General features: G+C 34.7%; 1 protein-coding gene across 2 annotated transcripts in view; it reads left to right on the top strand.

The window, feature by feature from the left end:
- The window catches only part of PDE10A (phosphodiesterase 10A), a 338995-nt gene that overhangs the window by 285292 nt on the left and 37493 nt on the right, over window positions 1–16210 (top strand). For both annotated transcript variants that reach the window (XM_052671583.1, XM_052671575.1), the window contains exons 4-6: window positions 3497–3617; window positions 5544–5593; window positions 14472–14612. In XM_052671583.1, the coding sequence (XP_052527543.1) occupies window positions 3497–3617; window positions 5544–5593; window positions 14472–14612 (312 nt within the window). The remainder of the gene's footprint in view (window positions 1–3496; window positions 3618–5543; window positions 5594–14471; window positions 14613–16210) is intronic.

The following is a 16210-nucleotide window of genomic DNA, read 5'->3' as shown; positions in this document are numbered from 1 at the left end:
ATCAGAAGTAGTCTTTCTGGCTGTGATCAATTTCTCCCTCATGTGTTGTAGCTTTTACAGTTTTTTTCCTCTCCTAATCCAGTGCCATTCTCCATCCCCAAAGTACATCCAGCTGTTCATTTGTTCTTATTCCTCCTAGCCTATGGTACTGATATAAACTATGCAGGCTGTAAAAGGATATGTTTCTACTGCAAGAGTTAGCAGTTGTTAATTTGGAAAAAGTATTCAGTAGTATGTGTAGAAATAATTATTGTAGAACAATTTTTTCTTCTTACTCAGAAAATAATTGAGGAAGTTACGTAGAAATCAGATAAACTTATGGATTATAATTGCACTTACTGACCCTGTGCTCTATTAACAAAGTACTTTTGTTGCAGCAGAAGGACTTTTTCTTCTCAGCAGCATCATAAAATGCCCCTGGCACAAGTGCCCTATAAGCATGAAAACACGTAGACTAATCTTCATTGCAGTTTGATAAAATTTTCTTTATGTATTACACTGTGTGCTTGCATTTTTAATGGCAGATTTTCAGAGAGAATGCGTTAAATTCATTTCATTTTCTGATATTTCAGTATCACCTTTCATGCAAGAAATTTTGTGATTCTCAGCCTCTCTTCTTTTGTGTTTATACATTTTGAATATGATTATCTGTAGCAGGTTTCCCTTATTAAATTATTTTAATATAACACGACTGAAATCCAGAATTTTACAGCAAATATACAAAAGACACAGAATCTTAGAAGGAAATCAGTGATGAAAGAATTGATTAACTAAAATGAATATTAATAATGTTTTAAATGCAAAATAAGCTACAGTCGTACATTAAGGAACTGATTTTTTTGATGACAAAAACGTGTTTTTTTCACTGAGTATGTTGATTTTTACTTATTTATTTTTTTAGGAATTCCTTTCCTAAAGCCTGTGTTAGCATCTGCATTGAATAGTGGTTGTACTGTGGTTTGCTTATGACTTACTCTGTGTTTAAAAATATGGTTTCATAAAGAGGATTGTGGCTTTTCAACCAAAGATTTTGTGGTTATCCATTCTGAAATGCCAAAAAAATATATCTATTCTACTTCTCTGTTAGAAAAATCAAGGATATTTTACAGTATAATGAAATAACTCCTTGCTGTTGATTGTTCTAAGTTGTAGAATTACTTAATTGTGGATCTAGACCAAATTTGTTAATCTGACCGGTTGTGGATTCTTGGATTATCAGTAATAGAAATCTGCCATATTACAAATGTGTGTGTACAAGTATGAGGCTTCCGTCTTTCAGAAACATGAATGCATGCAGTGGTTTGCCCTGCCTTCAAAATATTTACTATCGTATGTTGCAGAGGTGAGGATAAAGGGCACAGAGCTTATTATGTAATTGCTATGCACACAGCTCTGCTGCTTGATTATGGTGAAAATTGGTATTATGCCAGTGGATTAATTTTGATGATGCTTTCTGTTATACTAGCTTTAACCTTTGAAGATTTAAATCCTGACTGTATATCACAGGTGAGAAGTATTCAATTCCAAGTTTCGGAGAAGGCATTTTCCCACGTAATAAAGGTTTTGTGCATACGTGCTTGATCACCTGCCTTCTTTTAGGATATGTGTCTACACATACTTTTGCGGATGTAGGTTAACATATATGAGTGGAAGAGACTTACATTAGCCATTTTCCCATTGCATGGCTTCTTACAGCTATATTGAAAGTATAAAGCTGTTTGTAAAAATTCCACTTTCATGAAACTAAGCTATTGTTTTCTGCCTCTTAAAAACTATACAATAGTAAATACGGGACACAGACAGAGGACAGTCAGTTACTAATGGAAGCTTGCCATCTGCCATACTGAGCTAATAATGGTAATAGCAATCTGTGTTATAAACTCAAGACTTAGCCAAGCATTAACTACATGTATGCAGTGTGACCTTATTGCTGTCAAAAATTATAATAATCACATCAATTTATGGAGAGAATTAAGTGTTTGGCATGTTATACGACTTGCTAGGTCTCAAATGTTCCAGTATGTCCATCTGGAGCAATAGATTAACACAACACCACGTGTTGGGGGGGGGGGTCACAGCAGAGGTTGTATGTGCTCAGGAGCCATTTTTAGGTCAGGATTAAAATCTCCTTAATTTAAAAGAGTCAGGAACTGGCATTATCCAGCATGCACTTTGTTGATTTTTTTTCTTTTGGTTTGGTTTGAAATGAAGAAGCCAAGTGTATCCTAAATATACAGCTATAGGCTCTGTGTGTAGAAATGTATGAAAGCAAAAAATATGTCACAGAATGTGCAGTGTAAGTTATGTATCTAGTCCACCAGTGAGGATTGCCTGCACATGAAGATACAGACAGAGAAGATCTATGGAAATATGAAGCAGACAATAATATGTACACGTGAAGGTGGAAGCAATGGGTAGATGATGGGTAGTTCTCTGAACTGTAGTGGCATATTTTTGTAGTACTACTTAGATTAGTCTACTCTCAACACATCTGACTCTAACGTATGAATGAGCGGAAGGATAATTCTTAGTCTTTCAAGCTACGTTAATCCTAAATATTTAGATCTAATCTAAATATCACTAGCTTCATTTTTAGTTTGAGTGACAAAATCTACTGCTTCACTGAGTTCAATAAGTAATCGACCATATTACTTTGTTTAGTCACCACATTACCGGTTTTGGGCAGTATACTGAATCTGTACTTACTGCCAAGTATTGCTTTCTGTGAAATTATTGTTTGTGATGCTGTCATGCTACACATGCACATTTGCTGCCAGTTTTATCAGCCCCTCAGGACTGAAGAACTGAATAACTAAATGCGTCTGGGCCCCTTTAGGGAGGCTGTGTCTCCTTTCATGTGAAATTCTAACACGTGCTGCTGTTTCATTGTGCCCAGCTAAATATTCTACTTGTTTTTTAATCTCTGGGTCTGTGTCTGCTGCCTTCCATTGAAAGAAATGCCTGTTAAGCCTCAGCGTCTAGCATGGTTTTAACTCTTACAATTTCTGTCCTTCAGTCTGGTGCTGTTAATTACTTCTGTATTTCGAAGATGGATCTGCTTGAGGTACCACTTCAGAGCTCTGGTGCTTTGCACATCTTGAACGTTTGGTTAATGAATTTCACATGGAAGATGCTGGCAAATGTACCTAGTTGCCTCCTTTCCTGGTGGAGAAGGAGCTTCAAAGAAAGGAGCTGAAGGTTGCTTGCTTCCTAATTGTTGCATCTGAGTTTCTTCTTGGCACACTGTCATGTGACTTTGACCAAGTTTAGGCAATTGCTAATTGTTCAGTGGTTTACTTAGTACGTTTTAAACAAATGGAGCAGAAAGTGAAATGCTTCTTAACTCAGCAATGACCCTGTTCTCTAGGTAGCTGCATTAGGATAGTTAAGGTTGACTTGGTATTGAAATCTCTAATTATAATTTTTAATGAATTTGTGTGTTGAAAACTGCAAAATGAATTATTCTAAGATGTTTTTCTTATCTTTGCTTCACTAGTATCAGGATACGAATATGCAAGGTGTAGTGTATGAATTGAACAGCTACATAGAGCAGCGCCTGGATACAGGAGGAGATAACCAACTACTTTTGTATGAACTGAGCAGCATCATTAAAATAGGTAAGACACAGAATCTGATGTGTCTGATCTGTTCCTTTGCATCAGTGCACAGCACATTTGTTACAAATTTTAATTAGTGAGGAGAGACATAGTGTATACCTTGGATGTTGTCTCAGGATGGACTTCAGCTTCTGTATCTCATTGGATCCCTTACTACATCTGAGAGATGTTCTTCTTTGGAGAGAGCTCTGCAGCTCATTGCAAAATTAAATCATCCTGTTAAATGAACCAAATTATAGATTATTCTGGTTATAACGGTGTTGGAAGATCAATATTAAAAGTTAAAAAAAAAATTGTCGGTAATATCACTGAATACTTAAATCCCTTTTCAAACAAAATTGAGATGTACAGAAAGTGGATGTCTTCATCGCTTCAAATTCAGTTTTTAAGCTTTTTTTTTTTTCTATCTGATGTAAGTAGTATTTTTAGTATATATATATATAAAAAAATAATACTACATGTGATCAAGAGTTAATAGAAAAAAGAACATCCCCAGTAAAAATGTGTTATTTGGTAGTTTGTTGGGTTTTTTTATCCATAGTGGTTGTACTGAGACTTCAATAGAAAGGATTGGTACATTTATTTAGTGTAATAGGTTACATGCAACTCTTCAGAAGAATTTCCCCAACATGCAACTCTTCAGAAGAATTTCCCCAGCATGGATATTTTGTTGTTTTGTAATGGTGGATAATTGTTCTCTCTTATGTACGTGAAGTTTCAAAAGGGCCACTTCTGTTTGGTGACCTTGCTTTAGTGGCTTTTTGAATATTGATGCCCAGCTCACAGCAAATCAGAACAGAGTTTTGTTAATTCACCACAAGCAACAAACTGGAAGACTTATCTTTTAGACTTTTTTTTCTTTTCTAAAGCACATGAAATTTTTTTATATTCCCTCTACAGTGGTTTTTTACTACATTGCTTAATATGCTTATATGAGGGATTTAAAATTTGAATCCAAACCACCATGCCATGAACTCTCAGATGGCACACAGTTGACAGTAAGCAAGTAACAACAGAGTTGATTTTTTTTCCTTCTGTCAAAGAGAAGAAATCCAACTGCTTTGACGATACGGGAGTATAATTGCTCCCATGAAATGTGCTGAACAGACTCTTGTGTTCATTCATTAAAGTAGGATATCGGATAAGTACATTTACTGGGTAGAATGGTTTTTAGCTGTTGAAAAGTCACTTAAACTCTAAGTATTGAGTCTACTGTGTAAAACAGGGTAAAAAACACTGGCCTCCTATACTCTCTTCTGATTCATAGTTTTCATTTCAGCTGTAACTTATAATAGTTCATTGACTTTCAGTTTTTTAAAGGTTAAGGAATTCAACTTTATCCTGTTTCATACAGCAATGTGAATCTAGCAAAAATCAGGCAAGTACAAAAATTGTGGTGTGTCACTGTTTTTGGAATGGGACAGGTGCAGAAAATAGAAACAGTTTGTTACGAAACACATTTTTATGGCAATATTTGCAGCATTTTATTTTCCCATACTTTTCTGTCTTAAGGCAAGGATAAAAATAGTTTACCATCTCCAAACAGTATTTATTTTCCTCATGGAAATTATAATCTTATCTGCCTGATCATATTATAAATGTATGTTCTTATTTTATTTCCATACTGTTGTATGAACCAATTTGAATTTATCAGCATTAGGCCTTAGAATAAGAGTATGATGTATTGTTGTTTCTAATAACCTTTTAGAACATAGTACATTGCAGTGGTGAAAATAAGTATTGTTCTGTACCTCTAATTTCTAAAGCGTCTTGGAATTTTCAAAGGACGCAGTGATGGACTTTCACATTTAGAAATGTTTATGGTTGTCCTAAAAAGAGTTGAATCTGTGGTTTCACTTCAGAGAACTTCTTTAAACTTGATTCCCACTCTGAGTACATTTATTTATTTTATTATTGCTTTGGCAGCTACGAAAGCTGATGGATTTGCACTATATTTCCTGGGAGAATGCAATAATGTAAGTATTCTGGATTTAGATACTGCTTTTGTGTACAGTCACAAGTGCATTTTCCAGTTTTACAGTGATATTTTGATTTTATATTTACCTCATTTAGCAGGAAATATTGTCTAAGTGCTGAATATTAGCTCTTCATTAGGTTGGTTTATTTATTTATTTTTCCTGCAAAATGAAAGTTTAGTTAACATGGTGGTAATGTTTCCCAGTTTCCCACATTTAGTGTCTTGGCACTTTTTTTATTCCTTTTTTTTTTTCTTTTTCTTTTTTTTTTCCCCTAAGATTTGGCAGTAGAATGCTGTGTTAGTAGAATGCTAATGTTATTACTCTGTCTGTAGCAACTTAGCTTGTGATTTGGCTCCATTATTTTCTTTAACAAACATAGAACATAATATGAATTTGCTCTCAGCATAACCTGTTCTTTTATCCAGACATCATTCTGTTTTATTTGAAATGATGTCAATTCTTCTGATAACTGCTAGAAGGAACTTCATCATGAGATGATATAAATCTTAGGTATGGATGTTGGTTGGTGTGACATAAATTGTACGTTTAAAATTCATAAGGGAGATGAATATCTGATGTAAAAATTTGAATAACAGTGTGTCCAATACTGTTTTGTACCCCCCTTTTTTTTAGTATCCTGATCAATTTGTATAGTTAACATTGTACAATAGTTTTAGTTACTTTGAATGGCTACAGAGATGGAAATGCAGTTTATACTTTATTGAACTCCATCAACTTCAAAATCACAATTTGTCAGAAATGTTTAATCTCTCATTGGTTCAAGAAACAAATTATGCTTTTCTAAGTGAAAATTATTAGAGAGGAGAACATTTTTCCTGTTGCTTTTGTTTCCTTACATTACACAGCTAGTTTATTTTTGTATAGTTCATTAGCCAATTTTCTTTGCTCATTGTGAAATAAATGCACTAAGAAGAAGGGAAATAATGCCATTTTTTAAATTATAAAAAAACATGAAGATGTAGAAACCTGCAGGTGATTTGAGCCTTGCCTGAGAATATTTTTGATTTGTTCAAAACAACCATATCATCTGAAGGAGGTAAAGGAAGGCCCATACATGAATTTAAGCAAAAAAGAAAAATGGAAATGGATTTTGCATATTTTTCTTTCAATGTTTATTTAATGTGATAAAGATAACCAATTTTATTATTTATAAATTGCTTTTTCTCTGAACTCAATAAGTATGTGAATAACACAAAAGGGACATAATTTAAGTGATGTGTTCATCTTTTGTGAATGCAATGTTTTGTTCTCATTTGTCGGTGCCAGTGTTTGCTTTCATGAGTGGGAGATGAGGGAAACTGTTGCCAAATACATTCTGCCTGCTGCAAATAGCAGGAACTTGCAAGAATTGTAGTCATCAACTCTGAATGCGCAGATCTGACCAGCTTCAGGGGTAGTAGTTGCATGCCAGCTGAGCAAGAGGTTCATCTCCCTAAGCACTTTGTAAAAGATTATAATAAATTGACTTTACAGCTTGAGACCTATTACAGTGAGATTTTTTGTATTAGGTTTGTATGGCATAACTGAGGTTTCTCCCCAATCTTCACATACTTTGAGGACCTGGGTGCTTTCAGACCTTCTGCTTTTCTTCTCATCTCCTTCTTCCTCCTCCTTTTTTTTTTCTTTTTTTTTTTTCTTGATAGCCTATTAAGAAGTTGAATGTATCTGCCTCCAGTATAAATCTTTTCTGCAAAAAGTTAAGAAGTTCCAACCTCTGAAAAAATACATACTAACCACTGCTATGCAACTACATCTCCCAAAATGGAATGTTCCTCATGTAGTTATTATGGGGACTGATCCTAAGTTCTCTGATGTTAGTGTGAGATTTTCCATTCACATTAGTGGGCTTAGGGCCAGATCCATGCTTGTAGTATGTAACTGAATGGTTATGCTTTAGGCTACTTTGTGTAAGAAGTTGTCCTTTGCTTATCCTTGTCTCTTGACTAATTTAAAGGATATGTCAAAGAGATTGACCATCAGTCAGCAAGTACTGGCATTTACTGGCAGTTTATTCAGTAAGTCTTCGCTAAATGAGAACAATAGGAATCTGCATAGTGTAAATGACAGAAAAGAACTAATTCTTTTAGATGAAGTTAATTATTTTATTTAGAAAGTTATAAAATCTGTAATTAGTGTAGACAAAGTAAAGCTACTTGTGGTCACTAATGGATGCATGGTGGGAAATAGTTGCTTAATTTTTTTGATGCTTGTTGATTTGAGATTTAAATTTCCCAAATTATACTTCTTTTTTTTTTTTTTTCTTGGAAAATATACATATATCTACTTACAGATTTGATGTAACAGTTATTTTCACCATGCTTTCAAAAAAAAAAAAATAAAATTGATTTCTGGGAATGAGGTATTAGGAGAAGGTCGTGTCAGGATGGAGGAACCTTGATAATAATAAGTAAATACCAACATTCACACAAGTGGATTGTAAAGTTTAGTGATATTTGTTCTCACTATTTGGTAGGGAAAGTTGGGATCAAATCTGAAGCTAAAGCATTAAATCTACATAATTTCAGCTCTCGCTGTAAATGTGTATGGCTACACTGGTGCCTGTTTAAGGAAATCCATCCTCAGTAATTTTGACATTTTTAAGCTCGGCTAAGGAACATTCTTGCAATACAAGTTTTGCATAACTAAATTTAAAGTAGATTAAATAGTGAGTTTCATTAGGATAAAAGATAACTTCCTTTTACAGAAATTCTAGGCTTCTACAGAATGAAAGCAAATTGATAATTACTGCATAGTGTGTGCTGTTATTTCTTTATGGCGAAATAAGAAGATAATTGCCCTATCATTGTAACTCTTTGTTTGTTTGTTTGTTTTGTTTGTTTTTATTGTGTTCATTGTAAACCTTTCCTGGTGTGGTTTTTGTTGCGGACAGCACTTCCCTAACTTAGTGTATTAGAGCTGAAAGCACTTGTTCAGTGTGAAGATAAGTTCGGCATTTTCATTTTGCAAAGCATAGGTAATGCATTTGCCTTTTAAGATGTTTTAGAAAGGGTTCCTTTACGTTTAACAGGACAGGATGTCTTGTTGCAGGTGTTGAAAGCACCCTGCAGAATTCAACAGGACTTTGAGGAGTTTGTTAAAATACCTGCACATGCAACATTTCAGTATAGCTTTGTTTTCTTTCTCTCTGTTGAAGGACATGGAAAAGTACCATGAGTCGGATAACAACAGACATGGAAATTTCTGGGTGATGAGAATGCCTTTGGGGTCTTTAGCTGGGTGAATTTACTTGAAATGGAAGGTGCTGCACCAATTACTCATTAGAGTGCATTTAATTATGCAGGTATTACTTAGAGTTGGTCACCAGCATGACCAGTTCAGTAGTATCGGTGACTTTCTGTTTGTTCTAATTACTTATGCATTCTAAGGGATAGCATGATTCTGCTGATGGTACAGATGATTGCTGATTACACGATTCTTCTTTTTAAATGATTGCCCTCAAGGAGGTTGGTACCATTCACATGTCCAACTCCTTGCTCACTCATAAAGTCATCTTCTGTTTCAAAATCTGTTTTGTTATATAATATACATCCGGCTGAATGTGGTGCAAAATACATAGGTTCTAGAAGCAGTATAGCTTCATCATTTTAGGAAAGAGATCTGAACAGAACTATGCTCACTAGTGACTTCTGGTTCTTGAACTTTCTCTGTACTACATTGTGCAATGTAGATGTTCTCTTAAGAAATTATCTTTGTCCATGACTTTGTGCGGTTATGCAAATAAAGCAATCTTAAAGTAGACAAGATTCATTTTGCAAATAAGATATGCTTGGAGACTGGAAACACTTCCACATCAAGCAGGAATGTTCCACAACTCGTAAAGAAAGGACATTACTTAGTCACAGTTTTTTGTTTTGTTTCTTATGGGATTGAAAATACAGTTCGTAATTCTCATGTTATGACCTTAATTAAATATCATCTTTAAACACGCCTAAAAGGATTTATTAAAATTTGTGGTATTTGATGATGTGCCTAAGTACAAGATGTGCATGGATTGAAGGCTGTAAACTAACATCTATTTCTAAAGTACTTAATGAAGGGTTTCTAATGTATTGTTATCTCATTCTTCAGATGATTCAGATTCGTGTTTATAGTCATTATTTATATGAGGAATTCACTTCATGATCCTGTGGATTTGTATGCAAAACTGTTCAAATTTAAAAGGTGTACACTTGAAGTAGCTTTCACTAAATCTTTGGAGTGCTGCTTAGCTCCTGAAACTGAAAATTGTGCTGACAAGCAGATCAACCTTGCTTCAGATAGGAGTTTCTTGTAGCTTTGTTGTAAGAAATTCAGTGAGGCCACAAATATGTGTGCAAACACTCTGTGCTTCAGGGTGTATAATATTCAGGTAGTCTACAATTTCTGTTGATACTGAAAATTGCTGCTGCTTGATGCACAGTGCCACCTAGTGAATTTATGAGGTGAATTACTAAGAGTATTACTAAGAATCAAGCAAAAAGCATCTACTCATTCATTGCTGTCTCAAGTTTTGTGCCAACTTGATGTACATTACTTTAAATTTGTAGACATCTCTGAAATTTGAGTCTTTTAAATATATTTCTAGGTGAAACTCTTCTAGCTTCCAGGCAATTTAGAAAACTATAATCTCTGTCCTTGACTTACTTCCGTCATCATGTAATCTTTTTAGTGGAAGAAATCAGTTCCTTTCCTATGTGCCAGAGAGGAAAAGCTGTTGATGAATTACAGTTTTACAGTTTAATTTTGTGTCGATAAATTATCCAACTGGAGCAAAGTAAGATAGGTAACTATCAAGATACAGCTGAATGAATGTTTGGTCCCATTTCATTTACTATTCAGGTGGACCGATTGGTAAAATGGTCATAATGAAAATACCTTAGGTAGAATGTGAATCTATACCAAGGCTAGTTATTTGTGGCTCCCAATCACAGTGCAGGGGCATTTTCATAGAATCGTAGAATGGCTTGGGTTGGAACGTACCCTAAGGATCATCAAGTTTCAACCCCCCTTGCCACAGGCAGGGCCTTCAACCTCCATTTTTTACAAATTATCAAGGATTTATCCTGGAATCTGGTTTTGCTCAATATAGTCATTAAAGCATGCATGCACCGAGAATATGAGCTTATTAAATTTGCGTATGGCATGGAATTGGGAAGGTCTGCAGATATGTTTATAGGGAAGTGTTAGAATTCGTGGTGATCATGAGAAACAGGTCTAAAGACCTGGCCTTGTGTAGGGTGACTTTGAGAAATATACTGGGAGTTGCAGTGAACTTGAGGCTAAACATGAGCCAGCAGTATCATTGCTTGCAAAAGAGGCACTGCTAGGTAGCAGCAGCAGAAATTTAGTCTTCATGAGAAGTAATGTTGCCATTCCTTTGAATGTTGGTTGTGGTCTCAAGTGGAATAATATGTTTAGTTTAAGTGCTGCATTTATTTAAAAAATGGAGGAACTGGAGAGACTCCAAGAGCGTGCAGGGAGAATGGTCAGAAAGCTGAAGAACTGGCATTGTTTAATCTGAAGGAAAGGAAGTTGAGTGGTGAAAATATGCCTGAGTAAAACAGAAAGGAGAAAAATCATCTCTATCATTGTGGTATATAGAGAAAAAAGTAGGTGGTTTGAGTTGGCATTAGTGAGCTTCCCCAGTTGTGTCTGTACTGAAGCATTACAATGTGTTGCTTCTGAAAGCTCAGGTATCTTCATTCTTGGATGTCTTCTGAGAGCTGTTTGAACAAACATCTTTCAGAATAATGCTTGCTGACCATACCATAAAGCATAGAGGTTGGAGGAGAGGTGAGTCACCTTAGTTTTCTGTGTCAGTGAACTACTGTAACTTTTCACATGTTAGTTTTGTGTTTCTCTGAAGGAGAACTGAAGGAACAATTGGAGAGTTACCAGAAATGAAATGTAGTTAGAGAGTAACGGCATTTAAAAGGATGCAAACTGTAAAAATTAAACAAGTAGTAGTTTTTCTGCAGCATGTAAGTATAATTATCTGACATTTGTGTCTTTTCCCAACATATTTATATATTATATGATTTAAAAATGGAAACCTTTTCTCAAGTACACTGTTAGCTTTATAGAAGAAAATAAGAAGTTTTCATAAAAATTGAGGTAATTGCCACTTTTTTTTTTTTTCCCTTGTGTGCTTCATGCACAGTAGAATTGCTGCATTTGTGTTGTTAAACATTTACTTATACCTCTAACATTTTAGCATGGTATGATTGGGTTAGTACATCAGTTTAGCTAGTTTGCAAATACAAACTTTTTGATTGTGAATGCCTTCCAAATTAATTTTGATTTTTTTTTTTTTGTTTTTCTTGTCATTATTTCTTATTGTAGTAAGTTTTGCTTCTGCAAAAAATTGTCCTGAAGCAAAAGCCTTAATACTTGCTTGCAATTACATTCAGCATTAAACTGTGTGGTTTTACACGTGTAAACTGTCACATCCTTTACCAAGAGCAAAAACCTGTTTACTATCACTGAAGAGAAAGAGATGTGAGCTGCAAATACCATAATGCACACTTAATGTCAACTTGTTTAACGCCCTTTCTCTGTAATGTGTTTTATTTTTTCCCAAGCATCATGCCATATAGTAATGCTGTAGTACTAAGGCTTTCACTTAATGTCAATTCAATATTAAATCACTTTCCATTAAGCATTTTCAAGGCCAGTTTTATCCGCAAAACTCACTGTGGAAGATGCCCTTGCCTCCAAAGCAGTTTGTTAATGAAATGCTTATGGTGTATGTACTTTAACCCTCATTCTGTTCATTAAACCTGGGACTTATTGAGATGTCTTTGCTGTAAAGATATTTTAGTAAAATCAGTTTCCAATTAGTTCTTAGTTATAAGAAGTACTTTTAGAAAGAAGAAAAACTGAGCAGTTTGGGAAATAGTAAATGTTTGCACTTCAAATCCAGCCCTAACAAACTTTATTTGGGGGTTGGAACTACATGATCCTTGAGGTCCCTTCCAACCCGGGTGATTCTGTGATTCTGTGATTCTGTGATTTATATAGCTAGATGAATGCTGTATAGCCTTTATGGATTGGGATTTGGTGTTCTGCTGGATTACCCTGGATACACCCCAACAGTCATCAGAATAATAGCATTGTTTACCCCTGTGATTGACCTCTTCATCAGAGGATCCAAAGACTGAAAACACCTGAAAACTTTGGGTACTTAAAACTGAAGGAACTTTTGTGAGGAGAAGCTGATGGTATTCTGTTAGCATACTGGGGTGGCTTCTCAACTTTTCTTTCACTGGGATTTTAATCTGAAAATATAACTGAAAATATATTTAATTTCCATCAGGAGATTAACTTCAACTGAAACTAGTGAAATTTAATTTTTAGAAATTACTACAGAGATCACAAATGATGACTAGAGCTTCTTACATTAGAAAAATAGTCACTTTTTATACACTGCAGCATCAGTCAAAAACAAGAGCAGATTTTTTTTATGAAGACTTTATCTAAATGAATTAAGAGATTAAACTAGAAGGAAAGGAATAATTTTGAAGATTTTGAAGTCAATTGGAACAATTTGTGACATCACAGAATGAAAGGAAGGACCTTGCGTGCTCTGCGTTTCAAACATTGAATGGAAAACTTCTGATCTTAGAGTCCTCTTCCAGTATCCTCTTGTCTAACTACTCTTAAAGATGGGAGAGAAGTCCATCACCATTAAGTAGCAGCCTTGTAGATCCCACTAGATATTTGGAAGAGCTTTTTATCTCTGACACTTTACCGGTGTTTTTTTGTTTGTTTTGTTTTGTTCTTCCTGCAAGAGGCAGAATTGGAATTGCTTCTGCAAAACCCTTTTATCAGTATATATGAAATGCTCTCCATATCCTTTTTCCTATGGAAGGATGCATGTTCAAAACATTACTTCTTAGTAGTAGCAACAGCGGGGTTTGCCAGCCAAAATGGTATTTACGTGAGGACTGTTAAAAGCCACTCTTTAATGAAGCTATGAGTGGAAATAGATTTTAAGAGTAAGCTTAAATTTTGGCATCAGTATAAACAGAAAAGTTCAAGATTTCCTACCTTAATGGAAACCATCAAAATAAAGCGTATTCGATACATGTTCAGTAGAGCTACTCAATGAAAAAAAAAAATCTTTCTTTTTAACTACATGGGAAGTATGAAATTGAAGTTTGCTAAAACTTCAGAGCTGAAATACTATGTGACAGCTTTATTTTCTTTTGTTAAGGTAACTTAATTTCCATTTGTATTGCATTAGTAGCAAATGAAGAACTGGAACGAGAAAACACCCCTATGGAAATGCAGATTTAAGCCCTACTGCTGTAACACTGTGTAACCTTTGCCATGTCTCTTATTTCTCATGTGCCTTTCATTGGAGTTTGCTTTTTTTTTTTTTTTTTTTTTTTTTGTGATTTTGTGACTTTGTGAGAACAGTTGTCACTAACCGACTGCTTAGTTTTGTGTTAATTTTAAAATTATATGTACTTTCTGAACATTTTCAGTTGAAATAAGTAGTAATAATAGTCTACATCCTAGAAAGAAATCTTATATAAGGAAATATTTTTTCTGTGACTCCGTGTAGGACATTCAAAGCAAACACAATTCAACACTAACGTAAGTGATGACTGACTTTGGCAGAAGAGTTTTTCACTATCTGAATGGTAAATTTAGAGTGGGATTTCCTAGTATGAAAGAATTATGTGCAGCTTATCCAAGTACTTTCCGTTGTCAAAAGCACAAAAACTGTTTTTCTCTGTTATCTACTTTATTAAATCCTACCGTATTACATATATATATATATACACACACACTCAGTACATGTAGCCATACTCTCTAATTGCATTTTTTTCTTTTTCCTTCTAACTAGAGTCTGTGTGTATTTACGCCACCAGGAGCTAAAGAAGGACAACCGCGGCTCATTCCTGCAGGGCCCATTGCACATGGCACTACAGTATCTGCTTATGTAGCCAGATCCAGAAAAACGTTGTTAGTAGAAGATATTCTGGGGGTAAAAAGCTTCCTCTTTTTAATGAGAAGAATGTAACTTATTCTTAGAATGAATATTTTGATGCTGAGGTTTATTAATATAATATGATATAATAAAATATTGATATACTATAATATAATATAATGATATAATTTACATCCGTCTTGCTACCAAAAAAATAAGCTTAAGTTTGGATCAGCTTGATCTAGTAAATTCAGAATATCCAATTTATTTCTGAATTAATTTTTTTGAGTGTGTTGTTGTGGCATATTTTTGTTGTCAATTAATGGAAGTAATGGTATCATAATCACTTAGATAAATAAACACATCAGTCAAAACACATGTCCTCCTGGTCTTGAAATACTCTACTTTGCCAGTCCCAAACACATAGACTTCCGCATAGTCAATCAAAGTCTGATTTAGTTATAGCACTTCATTCGTACTGACAAGAATGTTAATCAGAATTCTGATTGTTGACAGGATTTTGATCTCTACTTACATTAATGTAAAGCCAGAATGTTTACATTATCAGTAGAGTTACATCAAAGGCACATTAATGTAACTCAGCAAAATTCCTGCTCCTTTTTTTTTTTTTTTTTTAAAGTTTCAGTTTTTTTTTTTTAAAGATTCAGGTACTCCTCATGAGATATTGTGATGATTTCTGGCAATCTGTATGTCTGTCCTTTTTCATGTTTTGAAAAGCTTAGTTCCCTAGTCTACAATTACACCAAACAAGCAATTTACTTATACTGTTTGAGAGAGCATTTTGAACAGAAACTAACACACAAAAAAGCAGAAGCTGCTTTCTCTATGGTAGCAATTGGTACTTACCTGGACTGTAAAGTGTTTATATGCTGCTAGGTTTTTTCATTCAACATATGGGGCCTAAGATGTTACAGGTAATTTCCAATTAATGTAATGATGGGCTTGTCTGTGAAGGTTGAATATTTTGATTTTGCATCTCTAATTAAATTCAGGAGAGTTATTAAAGATGAGTTTTGAACTCCTTGCTGGTTTACAGTGTCAGATTATTAACAGAAATCCTGACAATTTTTTTTTTATTATTTTTTTTTTTTCTGGATGAGTGTAGTGATCATCTAACATGTTGTGTCAATAGGAAAAGGTTAACTTTCACAGTGAAGTTCCAAGTTATGAACCTCTGCCAAGGCTATACATGATTTGCCTTCCTGTGAGTTTTGGACTCACACAAACTCATCAGACCTCTTCTGTGGAAGACGTATAGGTGCTTCCCAGTCTCCTTTGCCTTTGAGGTTGTTTGAGGCTGTTATTTGTTCATAGTCATTCAAATCAGTTGTTATTTTGATAATTAAGGTAGAGCTTACTTGTTTGAGAAATGAGGGGATCCCCAACCACAGTGTTATAGGGTTGAGGAAGTGGGAGTTTTTCTACACAGAATCTGCAGTGAGCATCTGGTAGGAAACATGTGGAAGAACTGGTGTGGAATCAAATGTGTCTAGTGTACTTCAGGTTGCTTAGGTACTGCCTCACTGCAATAACATCCAGGTAGTTTCTCTCTGTGAGTTTTCACACCTGAGGTGTTAAAGTTATGATGTTTTGGGTATTTCCCACTTCAAGCAAAAGTTATTCATTTGGGCCTT

Source organism: Tympanuchus pallidicinctus, unplaced genomic scaffold, assembly GCF_026119805.1.
Source record: "Tympanuchus pallidicinctus isolate F22 unplaced genomic scaffold, pur_lepc_1.0 scaffold1, whole genome shotgun sequence".
NCBI lineage: Eukaryota > Metazoa > Chordata > Aves > Galliformes > Phasianidae > Tympanuchus > Tympanuchus pallidicinctus.
The sequence above is the reverse complement of the archived record's forward strand: the minus strand, read 5'-3'. Positions and strand labels throughout refer to the sequence as shown.